Source organism: Ursus americanus, chromosome 32, assembly GCF_024610735.1.
Source record: "Ursus americanus isolate L20-20 chromosome 32, mUrsAme1.1.p, whole genome shotgun sequence".
NCBI classification, from domain to species: domain Eukaryota; kingdom Metazoa; phylum Chordata; class Mammalia; order Carnivora; family Ursidae; genus Ursus; species Ursus americanus.
Window position 1 is genome coordinate 7,482,376 of NC_142158.1, and position 16,654 is coordinate 7,499,029.

A 16,654-nucleotide genomic window follows, 5' to 3' on the forward strand; every position below is an offset into this window, starting at 1 on the left:
ACCCAGGTAAACAAATGATTCGAGAGTTACACAATGTAGTCGAGGTCACTGATCTAATGTGAGTGGCAAAGCCCAGATGGACCCACAGACTCCAGACACCCATGATCTTTCCACTTGACCCCGAGAGCTTCTGAACCAAAAGCCATCTTAAAACCGGTGCCGGTGGAACGTGATGGGTCCGGCTTCTCCACACCACCCATGCTCATGCGTATGTGCTAGAAAGCACCTGTAGAAGGAGTAGCTCAGGGACCAGATAGAATCTCGGGGATTAGTCCTTTACTCAGCACATATGTGGTTTTCAATTAAACCTCCTGTTGCTTTGCCGGCCAGAGCAGACCAAGGGATTCCATGACGCAGAGTTTCATCAGAGGGCTGCAAATTCTCAAATGGGCAAGGAACTTGATGTCCACACCCGACTCTGAGAGGACCAGTGTGACCTTCGCAGGGAAAGCAGGCCATTCCTGGCACTTCACAAGTTCTCTCACCCAGCTAATCTCACTGACCAGAATGCAAGCTTCGTATTTGGTCTGCCTGGGAAATCTAATGGAAAGAACTATTATTAGACATATTTATTTTATCAAGGAAAATATTCTCATAAAATGTTCAAGAAAGGATATTGCCTGGTTCCCAAGAAACAGCCAGAGAGACCCCTTGGAGGGTACACACGTATACATTTATGTCCTGAATATATAGGTGTGTGTATACATGTAATATACATATATATTACTTAAGTAATTATATATTCTTATATATATGTAACTTATATATATATAAGTAAAAATACATATTAATTATATACTCATAAGTGCAGCAGTAAATGTTTAAATTGCATTTCAGCAATTTTTTGCAGTACACTTTAACCCTTCATTTTTCAATTGCAGGAGTAATGAATATTCTAGTGCTTCTCAGACTTTAATAAGCATGTGAATCATCCAGGGACCTTATTAAAAAGCATTCCTATTTAGTAGATCTGGGTGGGACCTAAGAGTCTGTATCTCTAACAAGTTCCCAAAAGATGCTGACAAGTCACTGAGACCACACTTTGAACAATAAGATTCTGGTTTGTGGCGAATGACCATCTTCATCGCACATAAACAGCAACTGTTAAGGATCAGAATATATAAAACGAAAAAAAAAATAAAAACTGTGTTCAAATTAACTTCATTGGATAAATAATTCCAAAAGGACTTCAGAATCTATGCAATGTCCCTTGAATATAACTATAAACGATCTTCACTCAATTTTATTAGAGTCACTTCAGAGTACAAGTTGATAGATTCCAACTTGAGAGACAGAGGAAGCAGATTGTTTTCTTCTTCAGAAGGAGACAGAAAGCACCAGAACTATGGTATTCTCTTATTGCAGACACGCTGATCTGTGGGTAAATAAAGAATGCTGGTGTGTATCAGATCACACTGATCTCTCAAAATTGATTCTGCCAGTCTAGAAATGATTAAAATTTCATCCAAGCACATCCTCTTGGAACTTTTTGGGGAAAATGTCCAACACCAATATCATTCCAAATATTCTGCTACTTGGACGTCTACTCATTGCTTCGTTGAAATATTTGACATAAGTATATTAATAATTATCTTCACTTCAAAGCCTTAAAATATGAAATTGTTCCTAAAGTATGTTGGTAGTAACTAGAGCACAAACGAAAATGGACATGCCTAACATGTGACTACGTTATGCAAGGATACAAAGAGATCTACGTTATGCAAGGATACAAAGAGATCTACGTTATGCAAGGATACAAAGAGATCTAGGGAATAATCCTCACAGGGAAGGAGCCCCAGCTTTTTAGGAGCAGAGACCCAACCTGTGAAACAATTATTACCAGAAAGGACACCAAAACTACCCACACAAATGGCCCACGTTATTTAAGTGGTGTACTTCGAGATGTTGTAGTCAAGGCTAAACTTGGTGTGCTGGAAGGAGGCGGGATGTCAGATTAGAATCAACAGTGGTGGGGGGCGCCTGGGTGGCTCAGGCGTTAAGCGTCTGCCTTCGGCTCAGGGAATGATCCCAGGGTCCTGGGATCGAGCCCCACATTGGGCTCCCTGCTCAGGGGGAAGCCTGCTTCTCCCTCTCCCACTCGCTTTGCTGGTGTTCCCTCTCTCACTGTCTCTCTCTGCCAAATAAATAAATAAAATCTCAAAAAAAAAAAAAAAAAGAAAGAAAGAAAGAAAGAATCAACAGTGGTGGGATTTGAATCTGACCTTGAAGGACAGGAAGGATTTCGAAAGGCGTAGAAGAGGAGAAAAAATGAGGAAAGGTGTAGGGAAAATAAAGAAGTGGGACCAGATCTTAAATTTGGGAATCACATCTCTGTGCCAGGCACCAAGCCACCTGCTAACAGATAGATTAGCTAATTTAACCTTCCCAATTATTCTGCAAGGTGGGCATTCTGACCCATTATGATGAACCAGGGACAGAGATTCAGGTTAAACGACTAAGGTCACACAGGTGGTAAGGGGCCCCACGGGGATTTAAATCTGGGGTGATTTGATACCAGAGTCCATAATGGATCCTCTCTAAACCAGCATTCCCCAAAGTACATTTTATGGCATCCTGAGACGTGACTATGAGTCGGGAAACAGAAGAGTTCAGTGGTCAGATAAATTTTGAAAGCTCTTAGGATAAATTAGAACACTAATAATGTTTCAGATATGAGCTAACATTTATTGAATGCTTCCCATGTGCCTGGTTAAAATGGTTCTGTTGTTTTAACAGGGGACCTCTCAGAGCCTTTAATATTGTAATATGCATTGAGAACTTCCAATGTTATGTGTTGGGGAATAATATTAATAATCCCACATAAGATCCCACATAAGATGATATGATCATGTAGGGGTGCCTGGGTGGCACAGAGGTTAAGCGTCTGCCTTCGGCTCAGGGAGTGATTCCGGCGTTATGGGATCGAGCCCCACATCAGGCTCCTCCGCTGGGAGCCTGCTTCTTCCTCTCCCACTCCCCCTGCTTGTGTTCCCTCTCTCGCTGGCTGTCTCTATCTCTATCGAATAAATAAATAAAATCTTAAAAAAAAAAAAAGAGTTAGATATTATGCCTGGTGATTCTCCATTCTTCCCTGTATCCCCAGTAACTTCACTGTAATATACAGCTCTGTTAGTAAGCCGGGTGTGACCCCCTGAGCTTGGGAACAGGGGTGGTTCTCAGGGAACAGGGTCCGAGAGTCAGGAGGGAGAGAATGCAGCTTCTCTTGCAGCTTGGTTAGTTGGGTCTGTCATTCACCATTTTAAATATCAAAAGATGAAGGTGCTGGACAGGACACCAGTGGAGTTGCTTCCCTTTTTGTCCTATCAGCGATAGTAATTGTTACAATTTGAGAGTTCATAAATCTTTGTTAACTGTATCTGCGTCAGGCTTGAATGAGCCACACATTGCCTGGTTCCTGTGGCATATTCAGTAACAGGTGTCCAATAAAGTAAATAGGCTCTACCTTCTCTCATGTTCTATCAAGCCCACATTACTAAATCCTTCTCTATGTCAAATACCGTTGACCCTTGAACAACGTGGGGTTGGGGCTGCTGATGCCCTGCCCAGTTGAAAATCCACATATAACCTTCGATTCCCCCAAAACGTAACTACCAATAGCTTACTGTTGACCAGAAGCCTTACCAATCACGTAAACAGCCAATTAACACACATTTTGTATGTGATGTACTGTATTGTTACAATAAAGTAAGCCAATTTAGCTTATCATTTTCCAGCCTTATTATATGTTTGAGAGAATCGGTAGTTCCAATGTATTCTCGCCTGGCTTCTGCTGTGCTCATGGACCAACGCCTGCTTGCGGCCACAGGACACGGTTGCTACAATCAGAAGGCTTAGCCTGAAGTGGTGTGACTTCACTGCCCAGCTGCAGTAACTTTTGCAACTTCTCCCCACTAGAGGTCACTGTTATATCGCAGTTCCAGAAAAGAGCCTCACTTTGCCAAGAGAAGAAACAACCGTGTTTTAATCTAGCCACTCTGGCTGTGTTTACATGGAGAAAGAACAAACAAGCAAAGCAGTCATCAAACCGAAGCTATATTTCAGATAATGTAAAGATAATACAAACTGTCCTTAGAAAATCCATCAGAGAAGATTTGTTTTCAAATACTTCATGTTTAATTAAAAAAAAAATTCCAGTTAAGTTTACTTCGAATAAATGTTTTTTAATAAATTCTCATAATTTTTAAATAAATTTTCAAATAAATTTTCCTTTTCATATTATTGGGCAGGCTAACCCATTCAAGAGATATCATGGCATAGAGTTGTATAACTCTGGGCAAGTACCTGATGTCACTAACCCTCGCTGATCTATGAAATGGAGGTAATAATTAAACAAATTCATTGGGCGTTGAGGATTAACTGAGATGCTGTATGAAAAGTTCTTAACACAGTGCCCGGGACACAATAAACAACCGACGTGTTAGCATCATTCGTAGCATCCATAGAGCCAATGAGGGTAGTACCTACAAGATTTAAATGAGTTCTTATTTGTAAATTGCTTAAAACAGGGTCTGGCACACAACGAGGACCACGTACATGCTTGCTAAATAAACTAAGTCAATAAATAAATAGACCCAAGTTAAAGCACAAACCCTAAGTAGGCAAGTGCAAACACAGCCTTAAGAAGGCAGAAACTTCCTATGTCATCATATTAATTCAACATGCTTATTCTGGAAGGTTGGGAAGAGAGTAGGACCTAACACAGGTCATTGATCATTTTAAAATTTCTAAATAACTACAGATTGCCAAGTGGTCTAAAGGGAGAGCCTAGCATAAAACACCTCTAATACGTGGAGCTCGGACTGAACAGAAAAGAGCCCTTTGCAACCTAAACGCATACCCTATGTGTACCCTCTAAATAAATTATCTCCTTTCATCAGATTCGGCCTCTTTTTGACACCATCAGTGAGCATCAATACGTGAAAATGTTTGTGTCTTTGGGTTTCAAGTATCTACCCTCCAAACCAGAGTCGTATTCTGCCACGACTAAGGGACAGTCCCAGCAGAATTAAAAGTGCGTCTTCGTGCACCAGAAGCTCAGGAATTCTTTATTGAGTAGATTAATGTAGAATATGGGTGCAAAGATCTAAATGACTTTGACACAGGCTGATTACATTCCTGTTTCATCAAGAACATTTTTAGGGAAGACTAGCTCTGTCAAAAACAAAATAGAACAAAAACTTCGAGCATCTGGTGGTGAAAATGCTATGATCACCAGGACACTTTGGAGCCACTGCCTTATTTTGTGCTGAGGAGCGAGCAGTTTACCCACCGATGTCTGTTCATCATCAGTGCAAACGTCAATGCAGTAGAAAAGGCCAGTAATTTGAATTATTATGAAGATAGTTTTGATCTTGCAGACATCTGAAAGGGCCTAAGGGTGCCCCAGGGGATCCAGGGATTTCACTTTGAGAACTGCTGGCCTAGGGGATGATGTTCCAGTGAAAGACAGTGCTGAACAAGGTAGATTCATCATGTGTTCCCCTTGCCTGTTCCATCCCCCTGCTTCTCTCCCTTGGACAATTTGGGAAAACACCAAGGGCTGCTGGGAACTTCCTTAGGGTTTAGGCTAGAATGAGTGATGAGCACGTTCCGAGGCCACACTCGTGATACTTTCTAAAGTCCTCTCCAGAGAACTGAAAGGACATGAGTGACTCGGGCATGCAAAGGCGTCTGGCAGATTCTAGGAGACTTAGAAGCTCCAAATAAAATATTCAACTCCTGCTAGTTCCTCTTCTCTTACCCTCCAGTGTCCAAGGCAGCTCAAAACCCCTTTCAGAATCAGAAACCATCCTAAAAGATGTCCAAGCTAGGAGTTGGCCCCTGGAACGACAGAGGCTCTGAGGTTGGTTATTATGCCCCATCAGAATTCCGCAGTTAAAAGTCCCATGAGTATACCTGCACACTGGCACTCCAGAAACAGCAGAGCAAAACTCCAGGTAGAATCGTATGGCTCATGGCTCCTGGGTGGCTCAGTTGGTTAAGCATCTGATTCTTGATTTCGGCTCAGGTCATGATCTCAGGGTCATGAGATCAAGCCCTGTATGGGTCTCCCCACTCAGCAGGGAGTCTGCTTGAGATTCTATCTCTCTCTCTCTCTCCTTCTCCGCTTGCCCCTCCCCCTGCTCTCTCTCTCTTTCAAATAAATAAATATTTTTTAAAAAGACTTGTATGGCTGGATGTGAGTAGACAGCCAGAAGATAAACATTTATATTGCACAAAAGGTAGAGTCATTTTCTCTAGGACACAAGAAAAAAATACACTTATGAATTAAAATCTTGTCTCTATAATTCATTTGTATACTTACCTGTCACCCCAATTAGTTCAGACAAGCTCCAAACCATACAAAAAGTAGAACAAGACAAGTTTACAACCTTGTTCACTGCTTAATTTGGAATGCCAATGCTAGCAGCTAAAGGTCTAGTAGACAGAAGAGAGGTTGGGCTCACAGGCCCCTCATTCCAGCCTGGTCATTCCCTTGCTTTAGAATTTCCTGACACCTGGCCACCGACAGCAGCATTGACCCTGCTCTGGGCTCCTTGCTGCTCAGATTCCCAGCTCCCGAGCTGAAGCCTTGGAGAAACTGTTCATAGAGGGAGAGCCTGAGATGCAGGAAAGTTAAGAAGCAGGAGTCTCCTGCCTAGAAAGAGGTGTGGCCAAGGCAAGGTGCCAGTGGGCCTGGCTGATGGCCAGCCATCCTTCGAGGCAGGCCTGCAGGACTCGAAAAGCTGCCCTGCTCCGGGCCGGCGGAGCCAGCGTCTACCAGGGTACCTGCTGTGCGGTGTTCACACGGGTCATGGCCAACACGGGACCTTCATAGCCACCATGCAAAGTGCTGCCCACCCTTTCTGTGAAAAAGGCTGGCTCTAGTAAAACAAAACATGCAAAGAGCAACCTGGAAAACACGGTTGGGAGGGTAATTCTGATTTTAGGTCAGAATAGTCCCTCCAAGTAATAAATCTTGGGCAAGATAAGTTTACCTCTCTTGGACTTTGAGTCTCCCCTTCAAAGAAGGATTCGGATGAGCTGACCACCAAGGCTCCTATGTGTCTAGGTCCCTAATTTTTGAGTCACAGCCTCCTTGCTAGAGCACAGGTCTTTAGTGTCCCATTCACTATGGAAATGCCACACTAACCTGGGCTCATCAGAACCCCCAAGTAGACAAAACCACGAGCCACGGTTAATACTGCAGGTTTTTGCCTTTATCTGAATGAGCACATATCATTCCTACCTAATCAGGGAACTAGCAAATCAGACATTCGTCCTGAAGTCAAAGTTGTAAATGAGGTTGATGTGCGTGGGATGCCCCTGAGAACCGACTATCACCTGAACTGAACGTGCCAGGGGGTTAGTCACCCGATGGGATGGCTCTTGACCAGTGGGGATGACCGGGTGCATCAGTGTTGCCTGCCTCCCCCTCCTCCCCCCACCCAGTCCTCTGGGTCTGCTTCACAAAGTGAGCGTGTTTGGGCTTCTTTCCTCCTCTGTGTCACACTCCCCAGGCCCCCACTCCTATTTGCTGAAGTCAGTTCCAAAAACAAACCATCTACCCACATGCTTCTGTCACAGCTCTGTCTTCTGATGGGACCTCAAGACCGAGAATGGAGAGAACATGGGTCCAGACACAGAAGAAGTGCTACATAGACTTCACCTATTATCAATTTTCTGTGTGTCCGCTATCTCGAGGGAAGACTTTGGATTTCTCTTCTCTCCATGGCTGTCCACTCATCACCAGTTTCCCTGGTCTTTGTTATGGTCACTACATGGTGAGCAGAAAATGAGAAATAGAGTTGAAAGTACCAAGTAGCACAGGGCAAAGACTCGGAAATAGCCTCCTGAGTCTAGGGGTCCAGAGACTGACGTGAGATCACCCCATCCTTAGAGATTTGGGGTGATTTATGTTGTAAGCTAATAAACAATTTTTAAAATTGTATGTGTGTGTGTTACTGTGTCTTTGAAAATCTAGAATAAGCTTATCAAAACCATGATTTCACTCTGTTGTTGCTTTTGCTAAAATTTTTTAAATGACTTGATATGTGAAAATATTAATTGATAGGGGTTAAAGTAGTATGCGGATACAGCAAAACCCATGAAGGTGGCACGGAAACCTAAAGTCTGAGAAACATTAATAGTTCAATATGCTTTCACAACTATACTGTTTTAGGTGAATTTCATTATCAAGTATGTTAAACATTTTCTTACTTAAGAGCATAGACTTGATTTGCAATTATTTATATTTGTTACTATATTGCTTTAACTTTTAGAGAAAATAAGGTATTTTATCATATTTTTTCTCATATCATTTCTCATATTATACCGAATAACATAAAAGTCTCATAATTTTAATTATTCTGAGAACTTGAAATGACACAAACAATAAGACTCCTCTGTGTGCTTGGTCTAGGACATCCAGAACTTTCCGTGGGCAAGTATTTGCACCCAATGTATTGGAAAACTATTTCAATTGTCTTATGTTCTACGCATATCCCTATACCTGTATGCCAACGCTATGTATTTTATGTTCTATGGATACAGAATACATTAATATCACAAGTAGGATTCTCCAATGCCCTTAGAAAAGACAGTTCTTAAAATTTCTGTGCTTGCAGAAATTTCTAAGACAATAGGCTGTCCACGTTTCTAAATAACCATTAGCAATGGGGGGAAAAAGTAATAGGATATATTATAAAATCTGACTTAAGAGACATTTTCTTTACAGTTAAAAAGTTGCAAACACTTTTTGAAATACATACCCACAGCACTTACAATTAGCGCATATATCTTGTTGACCTTGTCATTGGGAAATACGATGAGGGCTACATTCTGAGAGCTCGGGTGACTAACTCATTCTTTTCCATATAGAAGATGAAAACCCTCATGGTATTTTCCAGAAGAGAGCTGTTAAGCAGCCAAAAATGAGTAATGCTTGGGCAACACTGACCAAGTCTGAAAACACAGACCTCACAGTGACATTAGGTCAGACCTAAAGAGACTTAGAATGTTTTATGATCTTACTTAAAAAAAAAAAAAAAAAAAAGTCTGTTCCTGTCTATCCCTCTTTCTCCCATCTCTTTTACCTTGTCCTCAGCTGAGATAGATCAGATAATAAACCATTCCAAGGTTTGGCAATTCCTCTGAAAGTGAACTTAACGGTCCCCGAAATACTGATTATGTCAGAGTCCCGTGGAAAGGCTCAGGGCCATTATGAAAGCCTGACTCCTGGAGCTCTCAGTCCTCCAACAGGATGCTGAGGTGGTGGCTTCTTGTTGAATAGATATAAAGAAGGCATCCGCGTACAGCTGTGAGGATACAACGCCCAAGTCCCCTGGAGAAATGTTTTTAACTATAAATCATGCATTCTCAATGAGAAAAGTATCACCTCCCCCAAGAGGATAAAATTGTTTCTTTAGGAGGGGTGAAAAAAAAGTATTCCTTTTATGAATAAACACAGATACACCTATACTGCATAAGCAGGTGTACCGTATATCTGTGGTATTGAGATTTCACAGGAGGGGTTCCGCTGGGGGAGAAACGCCGAAAAGCTCTGCGAGGGGAGTAGATGGTAATAAAAGAAAGTGGAAGGTCACTGCTGTAAACCCCTTCCTGCGATTCAGGCTGATTTCTGTAGTGTCTTCCAAATGGTTTTATACTGTCTTTAAAATAATGTATCTTACGCTAATTGATACAAGAATTAAATCTGTGGAAAGAGCTGTTTTCCCAGACACGAATACCGTCTCTTGGGAAGTGCTAACATCCTTAGAATCTGAATTATTTCTCTTCTTTCGGAACTGGACTATTCTCCTGACTGAATTCCATTCCTGGAATAGCTGCGGCATCACGTGAAAGGCATTATCCGCAAGGGTTCCAAAGAAAGAGCATAAAGGCCGGGCGGGCTGGCTCCCCCAGGGGAGGTGACCACTCTTCAGATGCTGCTTTTGCCCTAGACGTGATAAGGGGGCGGGAAGTTTTGCTCTCGTGTCCTTTTATTTTCATAATTAAGTCATAGGCATGGTAGGGCAATGGAGAGATGTTGACATTATTCAGCTCTCAAAACAAAAATAGCTCGCGGACTTCAACACGCACCAGGCACGGCTGCTTTGAGGTTCCCCGAAAGTTGGTCCAAGTGTTTGGAATGTTGAAATGTGCCACATGCCACTATTATTATCCCAACCCTTCCTAAGGCGGTAGTCTTGGGCAAGGATTAAGACGGGGCATGCATTCCGTCGCCTTTGGCAAGCACCACTCCCTGGCTGGAAATAGAACAGGGCAGAGAACAGTAAAATGGATCTGTCTTAGTTAAAAGCGAGGTTACTACCTGCGTGTCCTCCAGGGCAGGACCCCGTCTGTGACCTCCCCGTGTCATCACGGACCGGAACACGCGCCAGAGGAAGGAAGACGAGATAAGGCACACACTACCTACAATCCAGAGGTCTTTTCTTCTGAGCGCTAAGTCCATTCTCCGGGATCGGCTATGGAGGTCACTTGGCTTATACGCTCCTTCCCTCCCCTGACCCAGCACGAGCACGTTTCCAAGCACACGCTTGTTACATGCCTGCTTCTGAGCGGTAGGCGTTGCCGGATGGCAGTCGGTTCTCCCAGGGTCCTGCAATTTGTGTTTCCAGCTACACGATCAACAGATAATCCGCCTCTTTAAAAAGAAAAATAGGATGGCCTGAGTGACAGATCTGAAACAGGCGTAGGGGCAGAGACGGACCCGCTGGCGATCGGCACCAGCTCGAATGCTCTTGTCCCCAGTTCAAGGACAATTAGCACCACAGAAACTGGCATTGGCCTTGCTGGCTGGGCCACCGCCAGGGAGCTTTCTCCTGCCCTTAGGAGCAAAGGAGCAAAGAGATGGGGGTGGGGAAATGCAACTTGAAAAATCGCAAAGCCTCCGCCCTCAGCCGTGGTATTTTGATATCTAAGCAAGTCATTAGGAGCACTGCTGGCGGTACAATTTCACAGTGGTTCGTCAGGAAATGCCATCTGCTATTAAGAACACCAACTGCAATCAAAATAGGGAGCTCCACGCTTTGCTCCAACCCACTCCATGCTATTCACATCCTGTCGATAAATATTTTGTTTGGTCTTTGGAGCATTTGTTGCAGGCATTTAAACATTCTGCCTCTGTTAAAGCTATCCTTATTTCTACCCCCACAGCTCTGCCTCCCTCCCCTGGTTGGGACTGTGCGTTTCAGATGGAGGATAGGAACCAGGGTTCTACAAGAAGGTGTGGGGAAGCCAAAGGACGAAGAGGTGAACATAGATAACCGTGGGCATAAAAAGTAGGTGTATGTATCATAAGCGAGAGTAGGCAAAGGGAGGCAGACAGAACCAAATGCGGGAGTAGAACTCTGCTTGTCTGGCCCTTTTGTCTTTTATTAAACAAATAAAGTGTGTGTATATTAAACAGCAAATTATATCTAAGAGAAGTACAGAAGGAGGCTATTTATATGGGTAGCAGAGAACTAACCAGAGAAGAAAACCTGGATTTGATTCTGTAAAAATGATACCAATTACAAGTATGAGAGTCATTTACCATTTATGAGTTAAGGGTGTATACAAAATCGCTAGTGAGCTCATCGCTCGTATACAGCAGATTAATTTTTTTTTGTGTTTTACTTTATTTCAAGACCATATTATGTAGGTTTAGACCTGGTGTATTATAGCACATCTGCTAAAAGTTTTTAGAATTCTACATTATTTAGGTGATTTTGAACACCCTCTAGAATATAAGACAATGAGAAAAGTCATTAGAAAACAGAATAAAAAGGGACGTAGAAAAATAAAGTGAACAAACCATAGGAGAAAAGTAGAATACATGGCATTTAACAAATTCAACAAAAAATAGAGGAAAAGAAAGAAGATAGTTAAAATTAATCTAGTGGAGGAAAAATAAGTGAAATAGAAAAGGCTGGTCAAGAGCAGGAAAAGGAAAAGAATCTGAGCTTTACCAGCCTGGACTAGGGATGAAAGACTCTTCTAGAAAGAAATTGCCCTTCACACCTTCCAAACAAAGCTTCCACATCACTAGGGTATCTGAAATTCAGAGTATATTATTTCCAGTGCACCAGAGTGACAATTTCTACTGTGATTAGCAATGCTAATCTTCTCAAAAAGAGAAGGAATATAAAGAGAAAGGAGAATACGTTTTCTCCACTTACGGCAAATTATGGCAAGCATTTTTTTAGACGGTCCCTGGAGAGTAACGACTGATATTGTAAAGATTTACTGTGCCCACCCCACCCCCCGCAGAAGATGGAGACATGTCAATCTAGCTCTGTCTGCATACCTACAGACATCTGAGCTGCTGGAATGCCCTTCTCCACCCACCCACGGCCAAGGTCGGCTGCCTCCCCTGGCACCCACTGACTGGCCAGCCGGGGCCTCCAGGACCGTGCCCTTGGCAGCCACAGAAAGAAGAGCTCTGTGCCTCCCTTTCATGTTCCGTCCATCCTCCAGAGGGCCAGCACGAAAGAGGGACACAGGGAAATTTATTGCCGACATCTCTGGGCCCTTCGCCATTTACAAAGAAGAAGCTGAATGAGACATATGGAGCTACCAGTCACTCCTTTCCACCTTCCGCACAGCAGCGACTCCAGGATGGAGGCCAGGAAGCCCAGGCTACGCTCAGGACATCAGACCAAGACCGAAGGATGCTCTCTTAGGGCTTCTGAGGGGCAACATTCTCAGTCTTGTCGTCAAAAATATCCAAAAATATTTATTGTCCAAATTATTTGATTTCTGATATTCTGGAGCAATTTATCATGAAAACGACTCTTCCTAAAAATGTTTCTGTGCCAGCTCAGCACCACCTCACTCTTCAAAGATAATTCCTACTTCTAAAAATTATATCACAGAACCCGGAGAAAAAACAGTACTGGAAAAATAATCAAGTTCATATAAACTATTACCAGTAGCTGGTTATTTCAAAGTTATCAGAGAAGATTGTTTTGTCTTCTCTGTCCTACAGAAATTAATGAACAGAAAAGGAATCCTTCTATTTATTCATTTGCGTCATAACAGCCCTAAGGAGGAAGTCCTTCATATGTGACTTCAATTTTGCTGTGGAAGTTTCTTTTTGGTGTATATTGAAAAAGATATTAACTCACATGGAAAGTGGAGGTCTCAAAAAACCTAAGTTTCAACCCAACTCATTTCTTTTCTCCAGCGCGTGGTAGCATTCCATGCTCACTGACAGTGAGAAGACTCTTCTGCCCTGGTTACTTAACGGCCCTGCTTCATTGTCCGCGGCACCGTTAGAAATGCCCTTCCTATCCAAACAGTACTTTTCAGAGCAGTAGTTGGACAAAGAAGGATGTTTTCCAATCCCGCCTAGTAAAAATCACCTGCTCTGATCTTTAAAAATACTCATTCCTAGCCTTCAACCAGAATGTAGAATTCACTTCTACAGCTCTGTTCATTCCACAGACATTTTGGGGACCTCTTCCGTGCTAGTTACCGGGAGAGTCCAAGTAGGAGTGATTCAAGGTCTTGACCTTGAAGAGCACTGTCAAGAGAAAGGTGACAAACGTTCGAAACAATTGCATATGGTAGAAGAAAGGCACGGGCAACATGCTGTGAGGCCGACCCTGGGCCAGGAGCTGCATTTCCATGGATCCATGAGTGCGATTGACTAAGTCAAGAGAGGAGAGGAGACTGCTGCTGGATGACATTTCTCGAACGTGTACCATGGAGACAGATACTGTGCTAAATGCTTTATATACCTTATCACACTTAACTTCCTCTACAGCCATCGTCCCATTATTCTGATGAGGCAGCATCTTGGCTGAGGTGAGGAACTTGCCAAAGATCAAGTAACCGGAAACAGGCTCAGGGCCTCATTGTGCACAACTGAGGACCGAGGCATAACCTTCAGGGAAGGCTTGCTGGTCCCCGTCTCTGACCGTACTGTCAATGCTATGTCACCTACACTGTGAGGAACTCAGAGTCTTGAGGAGATTAGAAACTCTTCTGCAGAGCGACTGTGCCCCTCATAGTGCTTCTCTGCATTTCACACCCAGATCTATCTCTGTAAATGATCCTTCTCAAGAAACGTGTGTTTCCACAAGTTCCCTTGCATAAGGTCTAAACCACTAAGCACAATGAAGAGAAGACTGCTGGGAGAGATGCACCTTCAAAAGCCTCTCAATTACTTACCAAACTCAGTTGTATAATCCATAACACGCAATCCTCAATGAAACACAATGAAAAATGTCTTATCCATAAACATTCCTTAATTCTTCACACAAGTGACAAAAATACAAGTTGACGAGTCTGATAAACGGCTACATTTACTGATACATGTAAGAACAGATAAAGTAGAACTGATACTTTTTACAAGACCAAATTAGCACATAATTACCTCATTCTTTCCAGATCTTGAATCCTGTTCACTAGAACTTTCTTCCAGAAAACATTTCACTTTCTCAACCTTCTCCATGCAGTGGAAGAACGCCATTTTCTCCAGTTTGTTACTGTTATAACATGTGTCGATTTCTTCCAGCCTCTTCACTTTTAACATCTTGGTAGTGAGTCCGATTAAGTTACCGTCTGGAGTGTGGTTTTCATCTCCCTCTGTCTCTGATTTGTAAATTAAGACGCAATCATGAGCTTTGAGCGTGCCTTCCTCTTGACTATTAAAAAAAAAAAAAGGAAACAAAATTCTCATCACTTACTCACATATTTGACTTTTGGAGAAAATGACCAGTGAGAATTTTGAAGTCCCCTCTATTTAAGCTGAAAAGAAGATCCAAAATTAGGAAGAGAAATGCTAATGTTAATATCAAGTTTCAAATGCTGGAAATTTGAAAGAAAAAAGATTTTTTTCCCCTACCTTTTCCTACAAAAGCGAAGAGTAAAAGGCAACCTTCAGTTTCACTGGGTGACTGTTTCCCTCACTGCATAAAATAAGATTTATACCAAGTGGCCAATTCAAAGAGAGAAGATAAAATTTTGTTGGGGTTAATTGGGATTGCATGTTTTGCTCCTCCCATCCCCAGTGGGAAGGGCTCCTTCCTGTGTGAGGGGGTCTCTCATGCTTTCCCTCAGGGAAATTTTGTCCATCTGGGGAGTGATCTCCACCAGACGGCCCATATACAGAGCCCTTCTCTGCCTACACTAGAAATGTTTGGTGTTTATTTTAAAAAAGAAATTTTCTTACAGCCCTCTCACGCAGATAAGATACTCAGATAGCTTTCCTCATTGTCATTGACTGCTAGGTATCAAGGAATTCAAATCCTTGGGCTTTCCTTGAAATACTTTCATTACAAATTAAGTAATACACATAAAACCGTTCTGATACTGGAGATCTACACATGAGTATGTATCCACACAGTTGATGGTACGGGCGCTTGGGGAGAGAGGCTGATCGGAAGCTGCTGTGGATTCCCACCGCTGACTGCTGAGGCCCCCTGCTGGAGATTTTCTGAAAATTGCTTCCAGCTTTTTCTCAAATTTAAAATCATCTGCAATTATCTCCACAACACTTCATTTTTCAATCTCTCAACTCAGATAGTAAAATCCAGATATACCTTTAGTTTCAAATTATTAAAAATCCAATGCTCTGCAAAATTCTTCTTAGCCATACAAAGACCTTACTTCAACACACTGAAATGTAAGTAGTACCAACCAGAGATCTCTACGATACGTTATAGATCAATGCTAGCATTCCTTCAAATTGCCCCGAAAAAAAACATTATTAAAATAAGGAGGCAGATACATGGCTATTTCTAAGGCAAACTATGACTTATGTACAATATGTAGCTCTAGGTGGTACTCACGTGGGATCAGGAAACCACATGAAAATTAACATATTAAAAAGAAAACAGGCCCAAGATATAATAATTTTGCAAAGAAATAATAAATGTTAAGCTCTACCTGGAGTTTGGTACAACCTGTTATTTAAGGCAACATAGAAAGAGGAGATGTGAGAGGTTACAACGATTATTTGAAGTAGAGTAATTACCATGTATAGGAGGACATCCTAGGCTTTGGACCACTTCAAGTGCAGAGTATAATTTCCGGCAGATAAAAGGAAGTTTTGCAGAGTTCAAAATGACTACACAATTGTCTGGTAAAGGTCTTTACTCTCAGTCGGTATAAGTCTTCTGAAAACACAAGTGTCCACTCTGAAAGGAAGTATCCTCTCTCTCAAATGCCACTTTGAGCCCCTGTTTAAACTAATATGGTCCTTGATCTCATGTTGCTCAGCTGTTCCCTTCTTAGTCAGATGGGGAAGAATATTAATTTTAGACACCAGGCTTTTCAAGGCCAATGGCTCCATTTCAGAGGTCAGGTAAGGAGAGGATGTACTGGGAACAGTGGATGAAATATCACCTTCACCTTTTCTTCTCATCAGTGTGGTAATACTCTCAGAATTACCTAGCAGAATTTGCCTTTGGCAATCAGATGCCCTGTTCTCCTGCCCCTTTTAGACTCGTGATGATTTAAGTGCTCATTCCCAGCCAAGAGGATTCTGGGTGTGGGAATCACACAGCCACCTTTGTTTACCCACGTGACACTTAGAACAGACACAACTGGAATATGAGAGATCTTTTGAAAATACTTAGCAAGTTGTAATTTTCTCAGTACTTAAAATTATTTGCCATATCTCCAACTGTTTCTAGCTCTGGGA

General features: G+C 42.4%; 1 protein-coding gene across 3 annotated transcripts in view; it reads right to left on the reverse strand.

Moving 5' to 3' along the window:
- Positions 1–16,199, reverse strand: part of MYLK4 (myosin light chain kinase family member 4) — an 82,035-nt gene extending 65,836 nt beyond the window's left edge. Inside the window, exons 1-2 of one of the 3 annotated variants that reach the window (XM_045811693.2) lie at positions 15,986–16,199; positions 14,384–14,654 (exon numbers count right to left, since the gene is read on the reverse strand). In XM_045811693.2, coding sequence (XP_045667649.1) covers positions 14,384–14,654; positions 15,986–16,002 — 288 coding nt within the window. In that variant the 5' untranslated portion in view covers positions 16,003–16,199. Of the gene's footprint in view, positions 1–10,333; positions 10,753–14,383; positions 14,655–15,985 lie in introns of those variants that run through there. The other 2 variants (XM_045811695.2, XM_087858236.1) reach the window with 2 other exon arrangements.
- Positions 16,200–16,654: the final 455 nt, after the last annotated feature.